Consider the following 18,811-nt stretch of genomic DNA (forward strand, 5'->3'; position numbering starts at 1 on the left):
TGAATTGCCTGTTCCAGGCAGTTCATAAAAATGGAATCATACAATGGGTAGTGTTTGTGTCTGGCTTTGCTCACTCAGCATGTTTTCAAGATTCATCCATGTTGTAGCCTCATTCTTTTTTTTTTTTTTTAGCTTATTTATTTATTTTGAGAGAGAGCGTGGGGGAGGGGCAGAGAGAGAGGGAAAGAGACAGAATTCCAAGCAGGCTCCACACCAGCAGCGCGGAGCCCAATGTGGGGCTAGAACCCAAGAACCGTGAGATCGTGACCTGAGCCAAAACCAAGAGTTGAAAGCTTAACGGACTGAGCCACCCAGGCGCCCCAATACCTCATTCCTTTTATGGCTAAACGACTGTCCATTGTATGGATAGATCCTAGTATTTTGATCCATTCATCAGTTGATGGATATTTGCAGTGTTTTCACTTTTCGGCTGTTAGCACAAGTACAACTACGAACGTGAGTGTACATGTTTTTGTGCGGACCTGTGTTTTTAATTCTCTTGTGTATGTACCTAGAGTACCAGCCAGACCCATTTCCCAAAAGGCTGCGCTGTTTTACATTCCCACCAGCAATATGTGAAGGTGCTGATTTCTTCACGTCGTTCCCAACACTTGCTAACCTGTCTTTTAATGACAGTCATCTTGGCGGATGTGAAAGGGCATCTCACTGTGGTTGTGATTAGCATTTCCTTAATGATTGATGATGTTGAGCGTCTCTTCATGTGCTTAGTGATCATTTGTATACCATCTCTGGAGAAATGTCTGCTCACATATTTTGCCCATTTTCAACCTGGTTTATTTGTCTCTACTGTTGAGTTGCAGTAGTTCTAAACCCTCATCAGATATAGGATTTGTCAGCATTGTCTCCCCCTGGGGGTTTTTCTTTTCATTTTCTTGATCGTTTCCTTTGAAGCACCAAAGTTTTTAATTTTGATGAAGTCCACTTTTTTTTTTTAATTTTTTTTTCAACGTTTATTTATTTTTGGGACAGAGAGAGACAGAGCATGAATGGGGGAGGGGCAGAGAGAGAGGGAGACACAGAATCGGAAACAGGCTCCAGGCTCTGAGCCGTCAGCCCAGAGCCCGACACGGGGCTCGAATTCACGGACCGCGAGATCGTGACCTGGCTGAAGTCGGACGCTCAACCGACTGCGCCACCCAGGCGCCCCGAAGTCCACTTTTTTAACTGCTTGAGCTTTTGGTGTCATATCAAAGAAACCATTGCCTAATCCAAGGTCACAAAGATTTACCCCTATGTTTTCTTCTGTGAGTTTTATTGTTTATAAATGCATAGTCTTATTTATATAAATCTGTATATAGTTTTATAGGGAACCTCTACCCTTTAGGTCTTTAATGTATTTTGAGTCTGGGTATATGGTATGAGGTAGGGGTCCAACTTCATTCTTTCTGCACGTGGCTGTCCAGTTGTCCTGATCCCGTTTGTTGAAGACACTCTTCCTTCCCCATTGAATGGCCCTTTGTCGAAAATCACCTGATGCTAATATAGGAGTTTATTTCTAAACTCTCGTTTCTTCTATTACGTTGATCCCTCTGTCTGCCCTTATGATGGTAATGCAGTGAATTTTGACATTGGGAAGTGTCAGTCCTCCAGATTTGTCCTCCTTTTGCAAAATTATTTTTGCTCTTCCCGGCCCTTTGCGGCAAGTTGTTTTCGTAACGTGCTAAGTGGTAGCACGCCACAGCCCTGTGGTATGAGCTGTGAGTTGTAGAAACAGATCAAAGGCATTTGGAGCCCAATGTACTCAGTCAGACTGGTCAGGAATAAAGGCAAGGATGTGAAGCGTGTGACAGTTCCTGCTGGGGTTTCCGTGTCATGCTGAGGGCAGTTTTCATAGGCACAGTAGATGCTATTGCAGTATCTTGGAAATAGGTGCAGAGCCCCCCACGATGATCCGTCCCTCCTTCCTCCTTCCCTCCCTCCCTCCATCTCAGTCACACTCTCGTGCTCCCTCCTTCCTTCCTTTTCAAAAATGTTTCTTGGTGGGTGTTGTATGGAAACCAATTTGACAATAAACTTCATATATTGAAAAAAAAATGTTTCTTGGGGCGCCTGGGTGGTTCAGTCGGTTGAGCGTCCGACTTCGGAAGCTCAGGTCATGATCTCGCGGTTCGTGAGTTCGAGCCCTGCGTCGGGCTCTGTGCTGACACCTCAGAACCTGGAGCCTGCTTCCGATTCTGTGTGTCTCTCTCTCTGCCTCTTCCCTGCTCATGCTCTGTCTCTCAAAGATGAATAAACGGATACAAAAAAAAAAATTCTTTTAATGTTTCTTGAGTGCTGAAAATGGATTTTTTCATAGACACTAAATACTAGGAACACAAAAATGAACAAGCTCTAGATGATACCTGCTCTCTTCCAGCTTGCATCCTGGTGGGAAGGCCAGATAATAAAATGGTGAAGATAATTATAAATTGTGGTAGGCAGTATAAAGGGAAAACGGTAGTGTTACGATTAAGAATATCAGGGGCCCTGGGTGGCACAGTCAGTTAGGCGTCCGACTTCAGCCAGGTCACAATCTCGGGTCCGTGGGTTCGAGCCCCGCGTCAGGCTCTGGGCTGATGGCTCAGAGCCTGGAGCCTGTTTCCGATTCTGTGTCTCCCTCTCTCTCTGCCCCTCCCCCGTTCATGCTCTGTCTCTCTCTGTCCCAAAAATAAATAAACGTTGAAAAAAAATTAAAAAAAAAAAAAAAAGAATATCAGAGAAATGCTCTCAGAGGAAATGACCTAAGAGATTGAGAGGGAGTGAGCCAGGCCAGGGCCGGGGTGAGGTTGCAGCCAGAGGGGGACAGTGCGTGCAAAGGCCCCGTGCTGGGAAGAACTTGGTGGGGTCAAGGAACTGAATGGGGACCAGCATGGCCATAGCAAGTGTGAGGGCGGCCAGCTCACTCAAGGACACGGAGAAAACTGGATTTCATTCTCAGCACATTTTAATGCACACCAAAGTTCTGACCGGGGGTTAGAGCTTTGGTGCCCCTGGAAACAGTTTAAAATAACATTCCGAAGAGTTGTTAATGATATGGGATGATTCTCACCATGTGTCGTTGATTTTAACAAATGGAGTATGTAACTAAATACTTGATGTGTTCCCAGTTTGGCTTTAAAACGTGGTGGGGGGGGGGGCGCCTGGGTGGCGCAGTCGGTTAAGCGTCCGACTTCAGCCAGGTCACGATCTCGCGGTCCGTGAGTTCGAGCCCCGCGTCAGGCTCTGGGCTGACGGCTCAGAGCCTGGAGCCTGTTTCAGATTCTGTGTCTCCCTCTTTCTCTGCCCCTCCCCCGTTCAGGCTCTGTCTCTCTCTGTCCCAAAAATAAATAAACGTTGAAAAAAAATTAAAAAAAAAAAAACAAAAAAAAACGTGGGGATAAGGGCTGCCTGGGTGGCTCAGTCAGTTAAGCATGCAACTCGATTTCGGCTCAGGTCATAATCTCATGGTTTGTGAGACTGACCCCTGCACTGGGCTCTGCGCTGACATCACAGAACCTGCTTGGGATTCTCTCTCTCTGACCCTCTCCCATTCTCTCTGTCTCTCTCTCTCAAAATAAAAATAATAATAAATAAATAAATAAATAAATAAATAAATAAATAAAAACATGGGGATGGGGACGCCTGGGTGGCTCAGTTGGTTAAACATCCAACTCTTGACTTCCGCTCGGGTCGTGATCTCACAGTTAGTGAGTTGGAGCCCCTCACTGGACTCTGTGCTGACAGTGTGGCATCTGTTTCCGATTCTCTCTCTTTCTCCCTCCCCTCCCCCACGCTCTCACTCTCTCCCACTCTCTCTCTCAAAATAAATAAAGAAACTTAAAAACAAAAACCGGGGATGAGCCACAAAGTCCCCAGAAAGAGACCTATTTCCATGGTGGCAGTGGTTGTCCTCGGGCATGTCCTTTCCTTTCTCTTTTTGCACTTTTCCGTCTTTTCCGAGTTTTCTCCAGTGGCCCGATGTCATCTTAGAATCTGAAAGCAAGGTGGATATTTCTGTTAAAATGCGTACTCCTGGGTGCCCCGGGGGGGGGGGGTGGGTACAGCAGATGAGGGGGCCTGGGGAGGAGGCAGTGGGCCAGCCCTACGTTGGATCTGGGGCACCCCTCGCTGACCCAACCCACCTCTTCCCAGTTCGAGGGCTGCTCAAAGGCCTACTCCCGCCTGGAGAACCTGAAGACGCACCTGCGGTCCCACACTGGGGAGAAACCATATGTGTGTGAGCACGAGGGTTGCAACAAGGCCTTCTCCAACGCCTCAGACCGCGCCAAGCACCAGAACCGCACCCACTCCAACGAGGTACGCCGGCCAGGGTGTGCATGGCACGTGTGCGTGGGGCCCCGCTGACACTCGAGTAGATGCGTGCCTTCTAGACTTCTGTAGGCCATCAGGTGGTGGCCAGGTGCCTGATGCCCCTCCCCTCCTCCCCGACCTGCGGTCTGAGCTCAGCACACGTCGGCAGGCCCCTGGGCAGCTGGCACCGACTGTGCTGTCACGGCTAATGCCGTCTGACCTGCCGTAGCTGTCAGCCCCCTACGGATGGGGCACAGGGCGGCCTTTGTCTCCCCAGCTAGCCAGAGCCCCTGGCAGGGCTGAGAGAGCCCAGGGAGAGCAGTCTGCCGTACTGCCTCCCAGTCCGAGCCCAGCCGCCCAACTGCTTTTGCTCAGGTAGACTCGGGAAGGAACATTTCTAAAAGCTTAGATACATTTTGGACCCCAAAGGGATTTCCTCCAACGCTTGCAAGAAATCAGAGGAATTCCCAAAGCAATCTAAACCCCGTAGGGCCTCTGCAGACAACAGCTCGCCTCGGCGACGGGTGTGTGCGTGTGTGTGTGTGTGCGTGCGTGCGTGTATTATGTGGGTCTTTTGTGGACGTGGATTTGTAGGATGTGTGTGCGTGTGGATGTTTATGTACATGTGCATATGTGTGTGCGTGTGTGTTTGAGTGTGGGTCTGCACGGACATGTGTGAGCATGTGTGTACGTGTGTGTGTGTGGGTATGGGGGAGTGTCTACACGCGGGTGTGGGGTATATAGGTGTGCGTGTGTGTGTGAGCTCAGGACTGAGGTTCAGAAACCCTGGGTTTTCGTCCTGTTCCTAAGTGACTTCGAGTCCGTTTCTTTGCCTCTGTGAACCTGACTTTCCTCACCAGAGAGACCGGGGTGTTAAATGCTGTCTCGCAGGTGTAACAGAGCAACACGAAAACATCCCAGTGCCCTGATGACAGGGGAGGCAGCAGTCCCACCACGCTCTGTGTCCCCACTCCTTCCGTTGTCTCTGATCTGGGTCCCTAGCTAGTGATGAGGGCTTCCTCAACCATGTGCTTACCCGCATGAAAAGACGGCAGATGAGACCAGAGGGGCCACGCTCCTGCAGGCCCGGGGCTGGCGTGGCTCCCTCCGGGCACACTGGCTGTAGATTAGCTCAAGCACCTTCCGACTGCCGGCCGGGCTCTGCCGAAGGACATGACATGGCTTCGGGAGACTGGGGAGCGCTCCCTCTCACAGTCTGCTTTACGTCCCATGCATAACACAGGCCTCCTTCTCTTCCCAGAAACCCTACATCTGCAAGATCCCAGGCTGCACCAAGCGATACACGGACCCCAGCTCTCTCCGGAAGCATGTGAAGACGGTGCACGGCCCAGATGCTCACGTCACCAAGAAGCAGCGTAACGACGTGCACCTCCGCGCCCCGCTGCTCAAGGAGAACGGGGACCACGAGGCCAGTGCCGAGCCCGGGGGCCGGGGCTCGGAGGAGAGTGCCGAGGCCAGCAGCACCAGCCAGGCCGTGGAAGACTGCCTGCACATCAAAGCCATCAAGACCGAGAGCTCCGGGGTAAGCAGAGCTGGGCAGTGGAGGCCCCAGTCCATGCCTCCCACCCACCCCCAGGAGGTCCGGCCCAGCAGCACGAGGGCCCAGAGCCCCAGCTGCCGCGTGGGGTCTGCGTCGGGGTCCCCCGCTCTAAGTGCACGATGACGTACATCCTCCTCTCTCCAGCTCAACTTTTCCTCCCTTCACTACCTTGGGCCTCTCGTAGAACCTGTCTTGTGCCACGTCCCATGCTGCTGGGCAGGGCCACGGGCAGCGGGGATGCCTGCCCCCCAAGTGGTCATTCTGCGGGCGGTTCCTGGGGTCTGCCTTGCCGACCGGCACCATTTGCGCCACGGTCGGTCCCCTCCCTTCTGTCCTGTCTCTGCGTCCTTGCCCCCGTGGCCTCCACTCCTTTTGTTCTAACCACCTGTTCTTTGTCTCCACCTCTTTTTCTCGACTGTACCTCCCCTAAGGATAGACGGTACTGAGGTGAGCAGAGAAGCCCGGTGGGGGTGCGGGCGGGCTGGCGCGATGCGGGCGGGCTGGGGTGCTTGTCCAGGGCTGATGCCTAGGCATGGACTGACTTGTCGGTCCAGGCCCCTCAAGAGCCTGGCAAGGTGGGCTTGGACAGGTAGACACCAAGCACTGCAAGTGGAACCCTGGGGACAGATAGGGGCTGGCAGCAGGAGTCAAGCTGGCAGGTATAGGAGCAAACCGTGGGGCCCACCCTCCAGGAGGGACGGGGCCGAGTGGGGGTGTGAGTTCAGGCCACAGAGGAGGGAGGGACCAGCTGACAATGGATCTTGAATGCCAACGTGAAAAATGGGGGTCGTGCTGTGGGCAGAAGGGAGCAGTGTAGCTTCCCAAGGAAAAATCTGGAATTTGGGGGCTGTTGGCCTAGGAATGAGCCCAGAGGTGCTACATCTGAAGTGAGCCTCGGCCGGGCTCAGATCCCAAGTCCCAGGGAAGGTAGCTCAGGCTCTATGGAGTCCTGCATTGTACACGTGGGCTATGAGCTCTCTGCCCCACTCCGCATCGGCTAGTTTGGGGTGGCCGTTCGGGCAAGGGCCTGCATCCAGGAGGTCCACCTTCCCTGGTCTTCCTTGCCTTTTCCAACAACCTGCGTCTGGCCTGTTGAGAAAGCAGCAGGTGAGCGGGCCTCCGCCATTCCTTGCTACATCATACGGCACCTCCCTGTCGTTGGGCACATTAAGTACCCTCCTTGAGGTCATCTTCATGCAGCCGTGGCAGCCTCTGTGGGGGACAGCTTCCAAGTGCCCATACGTTGAAAGCCCCACATGCAGAGGTCTAGCCCGGACGCTGGCTAGGAGAACAGAGGAGCACGAGGCAGGGGAACGGGGAGCTGTGCATTACTGGTGCCTTCTGCAAACCGGATGCTTGCCGTCCAGCCACTGACCCTGTCCCAGAGGCAGCACAGGTCCATCTTACAGCTGGGGAAGCTGAGGTTCAGAGAAGTGAGGTGGCCAAACAGAATGATGCTTGGAAGCTCCTCCACGTGGCAGCTTCCTTCCTGGGTGTGTAAGGGCCCAGCGGGCTCTCGCACCCTCTGAGCCCGTGCCCTCTCGCCACGCCCCTATAGCTGTGTCAGTCCAGCCCCGGGGCCCAGTCGTCCTGCAGCAGCGAGCCCTCTCCCCTGGGCAGTGCCCCCAACAACGACAGCGGCGTGGAGATGCCGGGGACTGGGCCCGGGAGCCTGGGAGACCTGACAGCTCTGGATGACACGCCCCCGGGGGCCGATGCCTCAGCCCTGGCCGCTCCCTCTGCTGGTGGCCTGCAGCTGCGCAAACACATGACCGCCATGCACCGGTTCGAGCAGCTCAAGAAGGAGAAGCTCAAGTCACTGAAGGATTCCTGCTCCTGGGCCGGGCCGGCTCCACACACCCGGAGCACCAAGCTGCCTCCCCTCCCGGGAAGTGGTGAGTGGAGGCCCCGGGTGCGTGGGTAGGGGCAGGGGAGAGCCTGGGGCGAGCACCCACTAGGTTAACCATCGAATGCCACCTGCCATGGCACCGGATGCCCATAATAGGATGGCTTTTAGCAGCCCATTGCACAGATGAGGAAGGTGAGGCTCAGAGAGGTGAAAGTGCCCTAAACAGACCAACGGCAGAGCTGAGACAGCCCGGGCCATGCATCTGCCGAGAGCACCATGGCCAAGGTTCTAAGGAGGAGAGCAATACACCCCGAGTCCCTGTGGTCAGAAGGAGCCTATGGTCGGAGGGCCATGCCATGAGATGCACACTTGACGGGGAAGGAGCCAGGAAGCGACGACAGAGCTCAGGGTGGGGCTGTGCAGAGGAGGGAGACAGCAGGTCAGCTGAGCAAGAGCACAGAGGACTTCATGGAGAAGACAGCCTCAGGAGGCATTGACCAGGCTCTGACGTGCAAAGCGTCTTCGGGGGCATTTCCTGAGCGCTGACTGTGCCAGGCAGTGTGCCCTCCCAGGGATGGACAGCCAGTGTGGTGGACACTGAGAGGCGCCAGCTTTTGCTTGCAAGGAGGATTTGTTGCCCCAGCTGTTGAGGGACCTGCTGGTGAAAGGCCTTCAATTGTCAGCCTCATACAGAAATCGCCTGGGTGGCAGACAGCTGCCTTACCCAAGGTCACCCCTTCCTGGGGTGGCCCCCATCCAGTGACTGATCCCTGCAGGAGTGTCAGGCCGTTCAAGGCTCAGAGCTCCCTGTGACATCAGCTGTCATTGGGCCTGCGTCACCACACACTTCTCCCTGCGCGCTCTGGGGCCTTTGCTGTCTTCCATGGGTGTGGATCTCAGGGGGCTGGCTAAGCAGCCTGCCCAGTAAACCCAGCCCCTGGGGAGCACACCTGGCTACACCCAAACACAGAAGGTGAAGGGGCAGCCAGGCTGTGGCCAGGGCCCTCTGGGCTCCCCACACACACACACGCACATACACACACACACACACTCCTCTCAATAACCTCCTCCTATGGAGAGGCACGTTCTGTCTACAGGTGGAGAAACTAAGGATCAGACATCAGAATCCAGGGCCAGCCAGCCAGTGGTAGCTAAGATCCCAATCCAGCCTCATTGGTTGAGCGCCTGCTGTGTGGCCGGGCACACTCAGCAGGGGCAAAGCAGGAGAGGCCCCGCGCCCCGACCCCCACCCCCCACCCCCGCCTCCCTGGGCACTGACCGCTCTCCTTTCCCGCAGGCTCCATCCTGGAAAACCTCGGCGGCGGCGGGCCGAGCGGGCTGCTGCCCAACCCGCGGCTGTCCGAGCTGTCCGCGGGCGAGGTGACCATGCTGAGCCACCTGCAGGAGCGCCGCGACAGCTCCACCAGCACGGTCAGCTCCGCCTACACCGTGAGCCGCCGCTCCTCCGGCATCTCCCCCTACTTCTCCAGCCGCCGCTCCAGCGAGGCCTCACCCCTGGGCGCCGGCCGCCCGCACAACGCCAGCTCGGCCGACTCCTACGACCCGATCTCCACCGACGCGTCGCGGCGCTCCAGCGAGGCCAGTCAGTGCAGCGGCGGCGGCTCGGGGCCGCTCAGCCTCACGCCCGCGCAGCAGTACAGCCTGCGCGCCAAGTACGCCGCGGCCACTGGCGGGCCGCCGCCCACCCCGCTGCCCGGCCTGGAGCGCGCGGGCCTCCGGACCAGGCTGGCGCCGCCCGGCCCCTGCGCGCGCCCGCTGGGGCCGCGGCGGGGCAGCGACGGGCCGGCGCACGGCCACGCGGGGCCCGCGCCCGCCTTCCCCCACGAGGCGCCGGGCGGCGGGGCGCGGCGGGCCAGCGACCCGGTGAGGCGACCCGACGCCCTGGCTGCGCCGCGGGTGCAGCGCTTCCACAGCGCCCACGACGTGAACCCGGCCCCGCTGCCGCCCTGCGCCGACAGGCGAGGTCTCCGCCTGCCCGGCCACGCCAGCGCCGACGGCGGCCTGGCCCGAGGCGCCTACTCGCCGCGGCCGCCCAGCATCAGCGAGCACGTGGCCACGGAGGCCTTAGCGGTGGGGGCGGACAGCGCCGGGCCCGAGGTGGGCCTCATGCTGCCCGAGGACGACCTCGTGCTGCCGGACGACGTGGTACAGTACATCAAGGCGCACGCGGGCGGTGCCCTGGACGACAGCCCCTCACAGGCCTATCCCCCCGAAAGCACCTGCTTCTCTGAGAACCCCAAACTGCCCAGCCCGGGGCTGCACGGCCCCCGCAGGATGGTGGCTGCGGACTCCAACGTGGGCCCCTCCGCCCCTGTGCTGGGAGGCTGCCAGCTGGGCTACGGGCCCCCCTCCAGCCTGAACAAAAACAACATGCCTGTGCAGTGGAATGAGGTGAGCTCCGGCACCATGGACGCCCTGGCCAGCCAGGCGAAGCCTTCACCCTTTTCGCAGGGCAACCTGGCTGTGGTGCAGCAGAAGCCGGCCTTCGGCCAGTACCCCGGCTATAGTCCACAAGGCCTGCAGCTGAGCCCGGGAGCCCTGGACAGCGGGCAGGGACACTTTCAGCCCTGCGGGGGAGGCCCCTCGGTGCCTAGGATAAATTACATGCAGCAGCTGCGGCAGCCAGGGACAGGTGGTCAGTGTTCCAATATGACCACCACCGTGAGCCCCCACACCAATTGCGGCCAGGCCCACCCCCAGCTGAGTCCCAGTGCTGTGGGTGGGACCTTGAACCAGTACCCCCCGTCCTGTAACAACATGGCAGCCAAGCCAGTCCACTTGGGGCTCCCCCAGCAAATGGAAATCGCTCCCGAAGCCAGCATGATGGGCAGCAGCCGCAGGGAACTCGGAATCACCAATTCAGCCCTGGCCGGGATGCCTCCGCTTCACTCCACCCAGAGCTACCCACAGCAGAGCCATCACCTGGTGAACCCCATAAGCCAGGAGAGCTACCGCCAGGGCCCCAACCTTCTACCTGCCCAGCAACCTGGCTTCATGGAGCCCCAGCAGGGCACCGCGGGGGTAGCCGGATCCAGCTTTGGCCTAGTTCAACCCCGGCCTCCCGCCGAGCCCAGCCCCGCCGGCTGCCACCGGGGGGTGCGTGCCGGGGTGCAGCTGGCCTACGCCAGAGCCACCGGCCACGCCATGGCTGCTGTGTCGACCCATCAGGAGATGGCAGATGCGCCCAAGGGAGCAATGGGCGGCGTGGTGTCCCGGCCTCCCCAGCCCCCCCCGCAGGACACTGGTGGGGTCCCGGACCACAGCATGCTGTACTACTATGGCCAGATCCACATGTATGAACAGAACGGAGGCCTGGAGAACCACGCAGGCTGCCAGGTCATGCGGCCCCAGCCACCACCGCCACAGGCCTGCCCCGACAGCGTCCAGCCCCAGCCCTTGCCCTCTCCAGGGGTCAACCACGTGTCCAGCACTGTGGACTCCCAGCTACTGGAGGCTCCCCAGATTGATTTTGATGCCATCATGGATGAGGGCGATCACTCGAGCTTGCTCTCAGGCACCCTGAGTCCCAGCCTCCTCCACAGCCTCTCCCAGAACTCCTCCTGCCTCACCACCCCCCGGAACTCCCTGACTCTGCCCTCCATCCCCACGGGCATCAGCAACATGGCGGTTGGGGACATGAGCTCCATGCTCACCAGCCTGGCAGAGGAGAGCAAGTTCCTGAACATGATGACCTAAGTTCCCAGCCCCTGGCGCTCCGTGGAGCCGGAGGAACCTTCATTTCCCAGAGCACGGGAGTTCTAGTTTGTCTTTTTCCAAAAAAAAGTATTAAATAGGTCTGAGGGAGTTTTGCCAATGGCCGGTCCGGACCACAAATGCTTTAAGGGCAGCTTCGTGTGCAACCTGTCTGGTCGTCTTCGGGATGGCTTTTCAGAACACTTTAAAAAGTCTCAACAAGAAAGGCAAGGCAGGAGCGAAAAACTCGTTTGCCACAGTGCTTCCCAGCCTTTGGTGTTTATAGGACCAAATTGTTCTGGCTTCTTCACCTCTGTCATTTGGCTTAATGAGGGATTACGCTGGCCAAAGGCTTTCCAAGTACATGAGGAAAGAGGGTAGAGGGAACCACATTTGGGTTTGAATCCGAAAGCCATACTGGATATTCTAATCCAGGAAGAGAAGTTTCTCGTTCCCGTACCTGCAAGGTAAAGGAATTCCTGGCCCACTGGAATTCTTCTATGAAGCTTACTTCTTGAGGCCTCTCGCATCCCTGTGCCACAGAGGAAGAAAACAGATTTTTACCTGGATGATTTGGAAGCACGTCCTGATTCCAGGTCTGGTAGAGCTGGCATCTCTACCCCGCAAAGCCAAGTTTGCGACGGGCAGGCTGTTCAAGTGTATACGAATGACTAAAGAATGGAAGTATTGCCAGAGAAAAAGAAAAATTGTAGTGCTTGGGGCAAGCCCAGAAGCTGCCCTAGCCTCTCCAGACCGTGTTTACAGTGTTCATGCATGTAGAATGTAGCCCTTCCTGGAAAGAACACTTCTAAATACCTCGGGGTGGCTGGAGCTGCTGTGGGCTAGGGATGGACCCAGGTGAGCCGACGCCTGGCACGGGACCTCCAGAAAGTGGGAGAGCGCCAGGGACCCGGCCTCAGGCCACCCTGGAGATCTCCCACAGGAAGAGGAAGTCGTATGTTTACCCAATCCTGTTTCTCTGATGCACTGTCCGCCCACTTTGCCACAGAAAACCCCAGGACTTCGATGGCGGCCTCTGCCCAGTCTCCCCCAGGCTGTGTTGTCCGCTTACCTGCAGCCCAGTGGTCTGTGCCAAGGTACAACATGACGTCCCGGGGTCTTCTGGGTTCCCTCCCCTCTGTCCTGTTCATTCCGCAGAGCACGATGACCTGCATGGTGTTTTTGGTGGGGCTGAGTGGGTGAAGGGGTTGTTTCCTGGGACTCTGAGGGACCATCCCTGAATTTTCCTGTTCGCTGTGAACAAGCCCCACCTGGAAGTGGAACTTGGGACTGGTATCAGAAGACATCGTTCCTGAACATACTGTAGGGCGAATGGATGCCTCTCCCCTCCCCCCACCACACACACATACACACCCTCCCACACCTTTCCCACGCTGAATTTGTGGCGACCTGGCCAAAACCAACCACACCACTGTGAGCCTGATGATAACCGTGACCCTGGCCTCCGCCACGGCAGGGCCAAGATTTTCCCTGGGCCCTCTGCATCCCAGAACATCAGACGCTTTGTTAGGGTCCAGAGACAAAGCCAAGTCCAAATAACAGCCCTGGGACCCCTCCGAGGGCGTGGGCTCCGTGGCGGTGTTCGTTCACTCCCTGAGCTAGGATTTCACTAGCCGTCCCCAGCCTGTGTATAACCTGTACAGAAGGCGTCGTCCCTGAAAATACTGTAGGTGAATCATCCAGCCAAATTTATATCTCCAAAATATTTAGCTTTTTCTACATGCTATGAATTGAGATGACACACTCAACTTGTAAATAAGTCTTTTTGTACATTAAAAAAGTAATTTTTTCATAATTTATTTTGTCTATCTGCTTTGCCTTGACAGTAGTTAATGAGAACCCGGGCAGTAAATTTGGTGCATTTGAACAGAAACTAGGCTGTATTTTTTTCACAACAGTGTCAAAATTGACTGTCCCGCCTTCACCAAGAAATGTTTAATGCTGAGGCATTTACTGGCTGTTTGTTGGTTTGTCTCTGGGGGCGAGGGGTGGGCAGGGTTTGACGATTTACAGTGCGTCTCTGGCTTTTCTTCCAGCGAGCTGATCTGAACATCTAGGCTGGTTTGCTGAGAACCATGTTCCAGGCACATTTCCAAGCACTCGCCCCAAGCAGTCCTCACGTCAGGATTCCCTCCTTGACAGGCAATCTGATGAGCACATTTGAGTCAGGGTGGGGGTCGGGGGAAAAGATCAGCACCCCCCTGTGCTCTGGTGCAGGCACAAGGAGAAAGGACAGGCAGGTGGAGCCCCATATACCCAGCAACCAGCCTTGGGCGATGGGCCCTGTGGGCAGCAGTCATGAACAGGAACTCAGCCCAGGAAGTGACCCTGACAGGTGCACAGGGAGCACTCCGATCTAGCAAGCCAGCAGTCAACCATTAAGCGGTGGCCAGGCCACTACAGGGAACCTCAGGGGGCCAGTGAGTAAAGTATGCGGTCTGAGATGATTTCTGGGACAGAAGAATGGAGAGGAGGGCCTAAGGCTGGGTTGGAGAGAATAGAAGGCACCTTCTGTAGGGCTGGGTGCTCTGGGCCTCTGAACTTCCTTCTCTCCATGAGAAAAACCTTGACACCCAGCTCAGAGAGTCCAGAGCCAAAGCCATGTGGTGGGCATTCGGCTCTGCGGCTTGGAACCGAGTGGACTAAAGAAAGGCTGTCTGGTAAAGAAGGTAGGAAGCCCCCAAGTAAAATAGAATTTAGCAGGCTGCCTTTCTTCCAAAGTCTTCCCTGTGTGTCTGGCCAGAGTTTCCTGATGGAAAGACTACAGCCAGAGTCACACTCCCGGCCTCACTCCTCCCCAGGGAAGACTCAGCTGACTGCGCCCTCGGGAAGAGGAGCCAAGCATGCCTGGCTGGGCCCTAACTCTGCCTCCTTCAGAGCTTATCTCGTACCTTCTCTGCTTCACTACGTGGGAAGTCTCTGGAAGCAGCTCTGCCCTGCTCTGGGGGGTGGGGGGGGGAGGGGTCCAAAGTTATTCAGTGCTGCCTGAGACTTGATGAGTCGCAACACTAAGAAGTGCATCTTGGCCATTCAATGAGCCCCATGTCCCCATCAGTTCACTATGGCTGGAAGCATGCTGTATACCAATACCCGCGAAGCTTCTGCCCAATAAGCCTCTGGGCCAACTGAGGGTTGGCTGATCCAGGTTGGGCTGTGCCAGGCACTTCTGTGCATCAGCCGCGGGGAGCTAATCCAGTCAGCTTGGCTGGGGAAGCACGTATCTGCCTCACGTGGCTCTAACCCTTCTCCTAGGGCCAGGATGCTGGCCTGGCCATTGCCTTCTGGTAGCAACAGCAGGTGCACAAGGAAATAAGCAGGAAAATGACAGTCTTCTTTCGGCCTCTGCTCACAGTGCACCATGGACCACCTCATTCTTCTGGCCAAAGCAAGTCACGTGTCCAAACCCATCGTCCGTGACATCGGCAGGTGCTCTCCTTCTGCGGAAGGGAGAGAGAGAGCAAATATTTCTCAATAATACATAATTCAGGGGCACCTGGGTGGCTCAGTCGGTTAAGCCCCAACTCTTGGTTTTGGCTCAGGTCATGATCTCACGGTTCGTGAGTTTGAGCCCCACGTTGGGCTCCACGTGGACAGTGTGGAGCCTGCTTGGGATTCTCTTCCTCTCTCTCCGTCCCTCCCCTGCTCTCTCTCTCTCACTCTCTCTCTCTCAAAATAAATAAATAAACTTAAAAAAAAAACAATATATAATTCACCGCAGTCTACCCTCATCAAGACTGTGATCCATACCTCTCCCACATGTAGAATATACTCATCCCAGACCCCCCAAAGTCTATCCAATCAATCGTCAGGCTCAAAGTCAGGGAACTTGTGATCTACACCTGTTTTGGATGTGGCTCTTGACCCAGAGACTTAGGAACTAAGAAGAAGCTCTCAACCCACACTACACATACACCCTCCCAGCATACGGCGGTGGCCCAGAGCTAGATTCACTGCAGTTACCACTCAGTCATTGGTCCACAGTATCTGACACCTGCTGGGCAAGTGTTGCCGGTGCCCCCACCAGGTGAAATGTTCCCCGAATGGCTCCCCAGTCCATTGTGCACCACAGCTCTGGCTTCCACCATTGGGGTGTTCTCCCTTTTGCATCAACCCTTCAGCTTCTGAAGAAGCCATTGGGAAGCATGCCTTCTGGGAGAGCAGAGGGACCCTTCGACCTCTTCCTGTGTGAAGTAAGTTGAGGAGCCTGAGATCCTTTACATTTCCAACACCTTCTTTATTTATTCCTCACATTTGCCCATTCAGCTCTCTCTTGTGGGTTTTCTGCATACTTGATTCCAGGCCACTCTCTGCCAAAAGCCACGCCTGCGTCCCTCTGGTGACGTGCCTCACCCTTCGTTTGATGACTGGTACCTCATGTCATGCTGTGTGGGGCCATGCCCCGAAGGTTTCTAGGCACCCTGTTGTCACCCTAGGAAGGTATTCTAGAGCCGTCTCGTTCCTTCCAAAGACCATAAGACAAAGGGCATTAAAATCAAAGGACACATCCCTGACTTCATCTTTATTCCGACGCCATATTTCACTTGGAACTGCCCTGGATTCGGTATCTGCCCCCATCCCAAACCAAATCTTAATTTGAAGATCTTAGTGGCTGAAGAGACTGGAGGTGAGAAATAATTTCATTCTCTAAATTCCGCTTTTAATTGGCCGGGTCCTTTCTGAACTCCTCTCTTACTTGTAGTACCTTATCATTTGCAGCTCAAAAAAGCTCATGTTTACAGCCTTCTGCCTGGAAACCAGCCTGCCAAATTCCACAAATTCCTAGGAAGGCTTTCTCCCTCCCAAATTACCATAGGCAATAATTTTACCAAATATTTCTTCACCACACTGCACACAGGTCACCATTTTTCTGGCCATTTTTCCAACCTCTTCTAAATTTCCTCACTGTCCAGTTCCAAACCTATGCGACATATTTTTGGACTTTGTTATAGCCATCTCCGATTTAGGTACCAATTTCTGAAGAGGATAACTATAGCCCCAAACTGCTGTCTAACAAAACCCACAAGATCCCCCAAGCGTACAACAAGCATTTATTTCTCTCAGAAGTCCGCACATCAGCTGAGGGGGGCTTGCCTAAGCTGGGATCACTGACGCAGCTCAGCTCCCACTCATATGCCTCGTCCCCTGGAACAGGAGCATTGCTTGAACATCTACTGACAGAGGCACAATTACCCAAGGGCAAGCGAAACCCCAGAAGGCTTCTTAAGGTCTAGGTTTGGAACAGGATGTAGCAAAGCCAGCTCCTGAGCCTGTCAATGCCCATCTCTTCCCAACTCTGTATTCAGAGACTTCACACTGATGATTTGAAATTGGCTGTGTGGGAAAAATTTACACCATGGAAATCGTCTCCCCTAGAGAGTTGTCAGACATTCGCCAGTACTCATGTGTACTCCAGCACTGTGACTTGCCAATAACCTGATATGCCCAGAGGCCCTTTCCAAGTATATATGGCCACACAACCCATTTTGTGGAGACTGCGTGAGTCCAGAGTGCCGTGAGCGTGGATGGCTACCTTGGTCATCTAGTTTAGTGGCTTTCAAACCTTAAAAGTCCTGCAAACATCGTTCAAATGAAATTGGCTATATAAGGCAAAAGGCACAGTTAAAAGTGGAGCTCGTTTGGCCAAAGTTGGGAGCAGGAGACCCTGAATTCTCACACGTTCTACATCCCCTCCCCTTGCCCATTTCCCCCTGCACTCAACCGGAAGCAGCAAGGGCGTAGGTCCGCAGAGCGGAGCTTGAAAACCAAATCCTGTATCTAGTCCGGGACCAAACAACCGAGGCCCAGAAAAGTTGTGAGCAAGTTATAAAAGAATTAAAACTCCTGTTTCTAGAATCCCAAGAGCCCTCTTGCACCGCTGGTGGGAATGCAAACTGGTGCAGCCGCTCTGGAAAGCAGTGTGGAGGTTCCTCAGAAAATTAAAAATAGACCTACCCTATGACCCAGCAAGAGCACTGCTAGGAATTTACCCAAGGGATACAGGAGTGCTGATGCATAGGGGCACTTGTACCCCAATGCTTATAGCAGCACTCTCAACAATAGCCAAATTGTGGAAAGAGCCTAAATGTCCATCAACTGATGAATGGATAAAGAAATTGTGGCTTATATACACAATGGAGTACTACATGGCAATGAGAAAGAACGAAATATGGCCCTTTGTAGCAACGTGGTTGGAACTGGAGAGTGTGATGCTAAGTGAAATAAGCCTTACAGAGAAAGACAGATACCATATGGTTTCACTCTTATGTGGATCTTGAGAAACTTAACAGAAACCCATGGGGGAGGGGAAGGGAAAAAAAAAAAAAAGAGGTTAGAGTGGGAGAGAGCCAAAGCATAAGAGACTGTTAAAAACTGAGAACAAACTGAGGGTTGATGGGGGATGGGAGGGAGGGGAGGGTGGGTGATGGGTATTGAGGAGGGCACCTTTTGGGATGAGCACTGGGTGTTGTATGGAAACCAATTTGACAATAAATTTCATATATTGAAAATAAATAAATAAATAAGAATCCCAGAAGCCAGCTGGGTCCCCCGGCACTCTGATAAACACAGGGCACAGCCCGGGTATACTACTCAATCCTTCACCACTCTCTGCCCTTGGCCGTCTATGAGCTCTTTGAGGGCAGGAGCTATGCCTGACCTACCCAGTCTCCCATGTCCAGCACTTGCATTCTGCCGAGTTTGTTTCCAAATTGGATGGTTCTAGAAAGCTTCGTGGAGGAAGGGTAAGTGAGCAAAGGTTTTGAGAGGTGGGAGGAGTTGGGTCTTGAGTGGCCCTTTCAGGCTGTATTTCAACATAAGGCCACGTCCACAGATATCTACAAAGCATGCCAAACACAAAGATTAAACTGTGGAAAATGAGGCTGTCATTAAGAGGTTTTAGGTTTTGTTTTTTTATTTTCTGGGGTAGCGGTGGCGGGGAGAGGAAGGAAGAGACAGAAAAAGAAGAGGAAGGAGGCTGTGATCTGGCAGGCTGGAGGCTAAGCAGACACCAAAGATTTGGGGGCAGTCTCGTGGTGGAACCAATGGCTGCCCTGTCACTGTGAGCTGAGGGTCCCTGATCAGCCCTTCCAACTCCAAAATGTACTCCACTCCTCCACTCACCTTCCAGAAAATGTATCCATCACTAAAGCATGTTTCCTTTGGGGACAAGCCTTGAAGTCCACTGAAAAAGATGCCAATGTTATGTGGGATCTTCAAAGGTAATGAATGAAGGGATGAGCTACAGACGCATCCTAAGCCCTTACCAACTGTTTCCTGAACCACCTGGGAATTTCCTGCAACTGGGTGGCCACAGAGGACCCACCTATGTGGTTGCACACTGGCTTTCTTCCATACACACGACCCTCATTTCCTAACTA

At 54.7% G+C, this 18,811-nt stretch overlaps 1 protein-coding gene across 3 annotated transcripts in view; it reads left to right on the plus strand.

Annotated features, from left to right (window-relative positions):
* Positions 1 to 13,303, plus strand: part of GLI2 (GLI family zinc finger 2) — a 259,960-nt gene extending 246,657 nt beyond the window's left edge. For all 3 annotated transcript variants that reach the window (XM_047873107.1, XM_047873108.1, XM_047873109.1), the window contains 4 exons: positions 4,132 to 4,296; positions 5,552 to 5,833; positions 7,410 to 7,746; positions 8,998 to 13,303. In XM_047873107.1, the coding sequence (XP_047729063.1) occupies positions 4,132 to 4,296; positions 5,552 to 5,833; positions 7,410 to 7,746; positions 8,998 to 11,417 (3,204 nt within the window). In that variant the 3' untranslated portion in view covers positions 11,418 to 13,303. The remainder of the gene's footprint in view (positions 1 to 4,131; positions 4,297 to 5,551; positions 5,834 to 7,409; positions 7,747 to 8,997) is intronic.
* The last annotated feature ends 5,508 nt before the right edge of the window (positions 13,304 to 18,811 follow it).

This window comes from Prionailurus viverrinus, chromosome C1 (assembly GCF_022837055.1).
Source record: "Prionailurus viverrinus isolate Anna chromosome C1, UM_Priviv_1.0, whole genome shotgun sequence".
Taxonomy (NCBI): domain Eukaryota; kingdom Metazoa; phylum Chordata; class Mammalia; order Carnivora; family Felidae; genus Prionailurus; species Prionailurus viverrinus.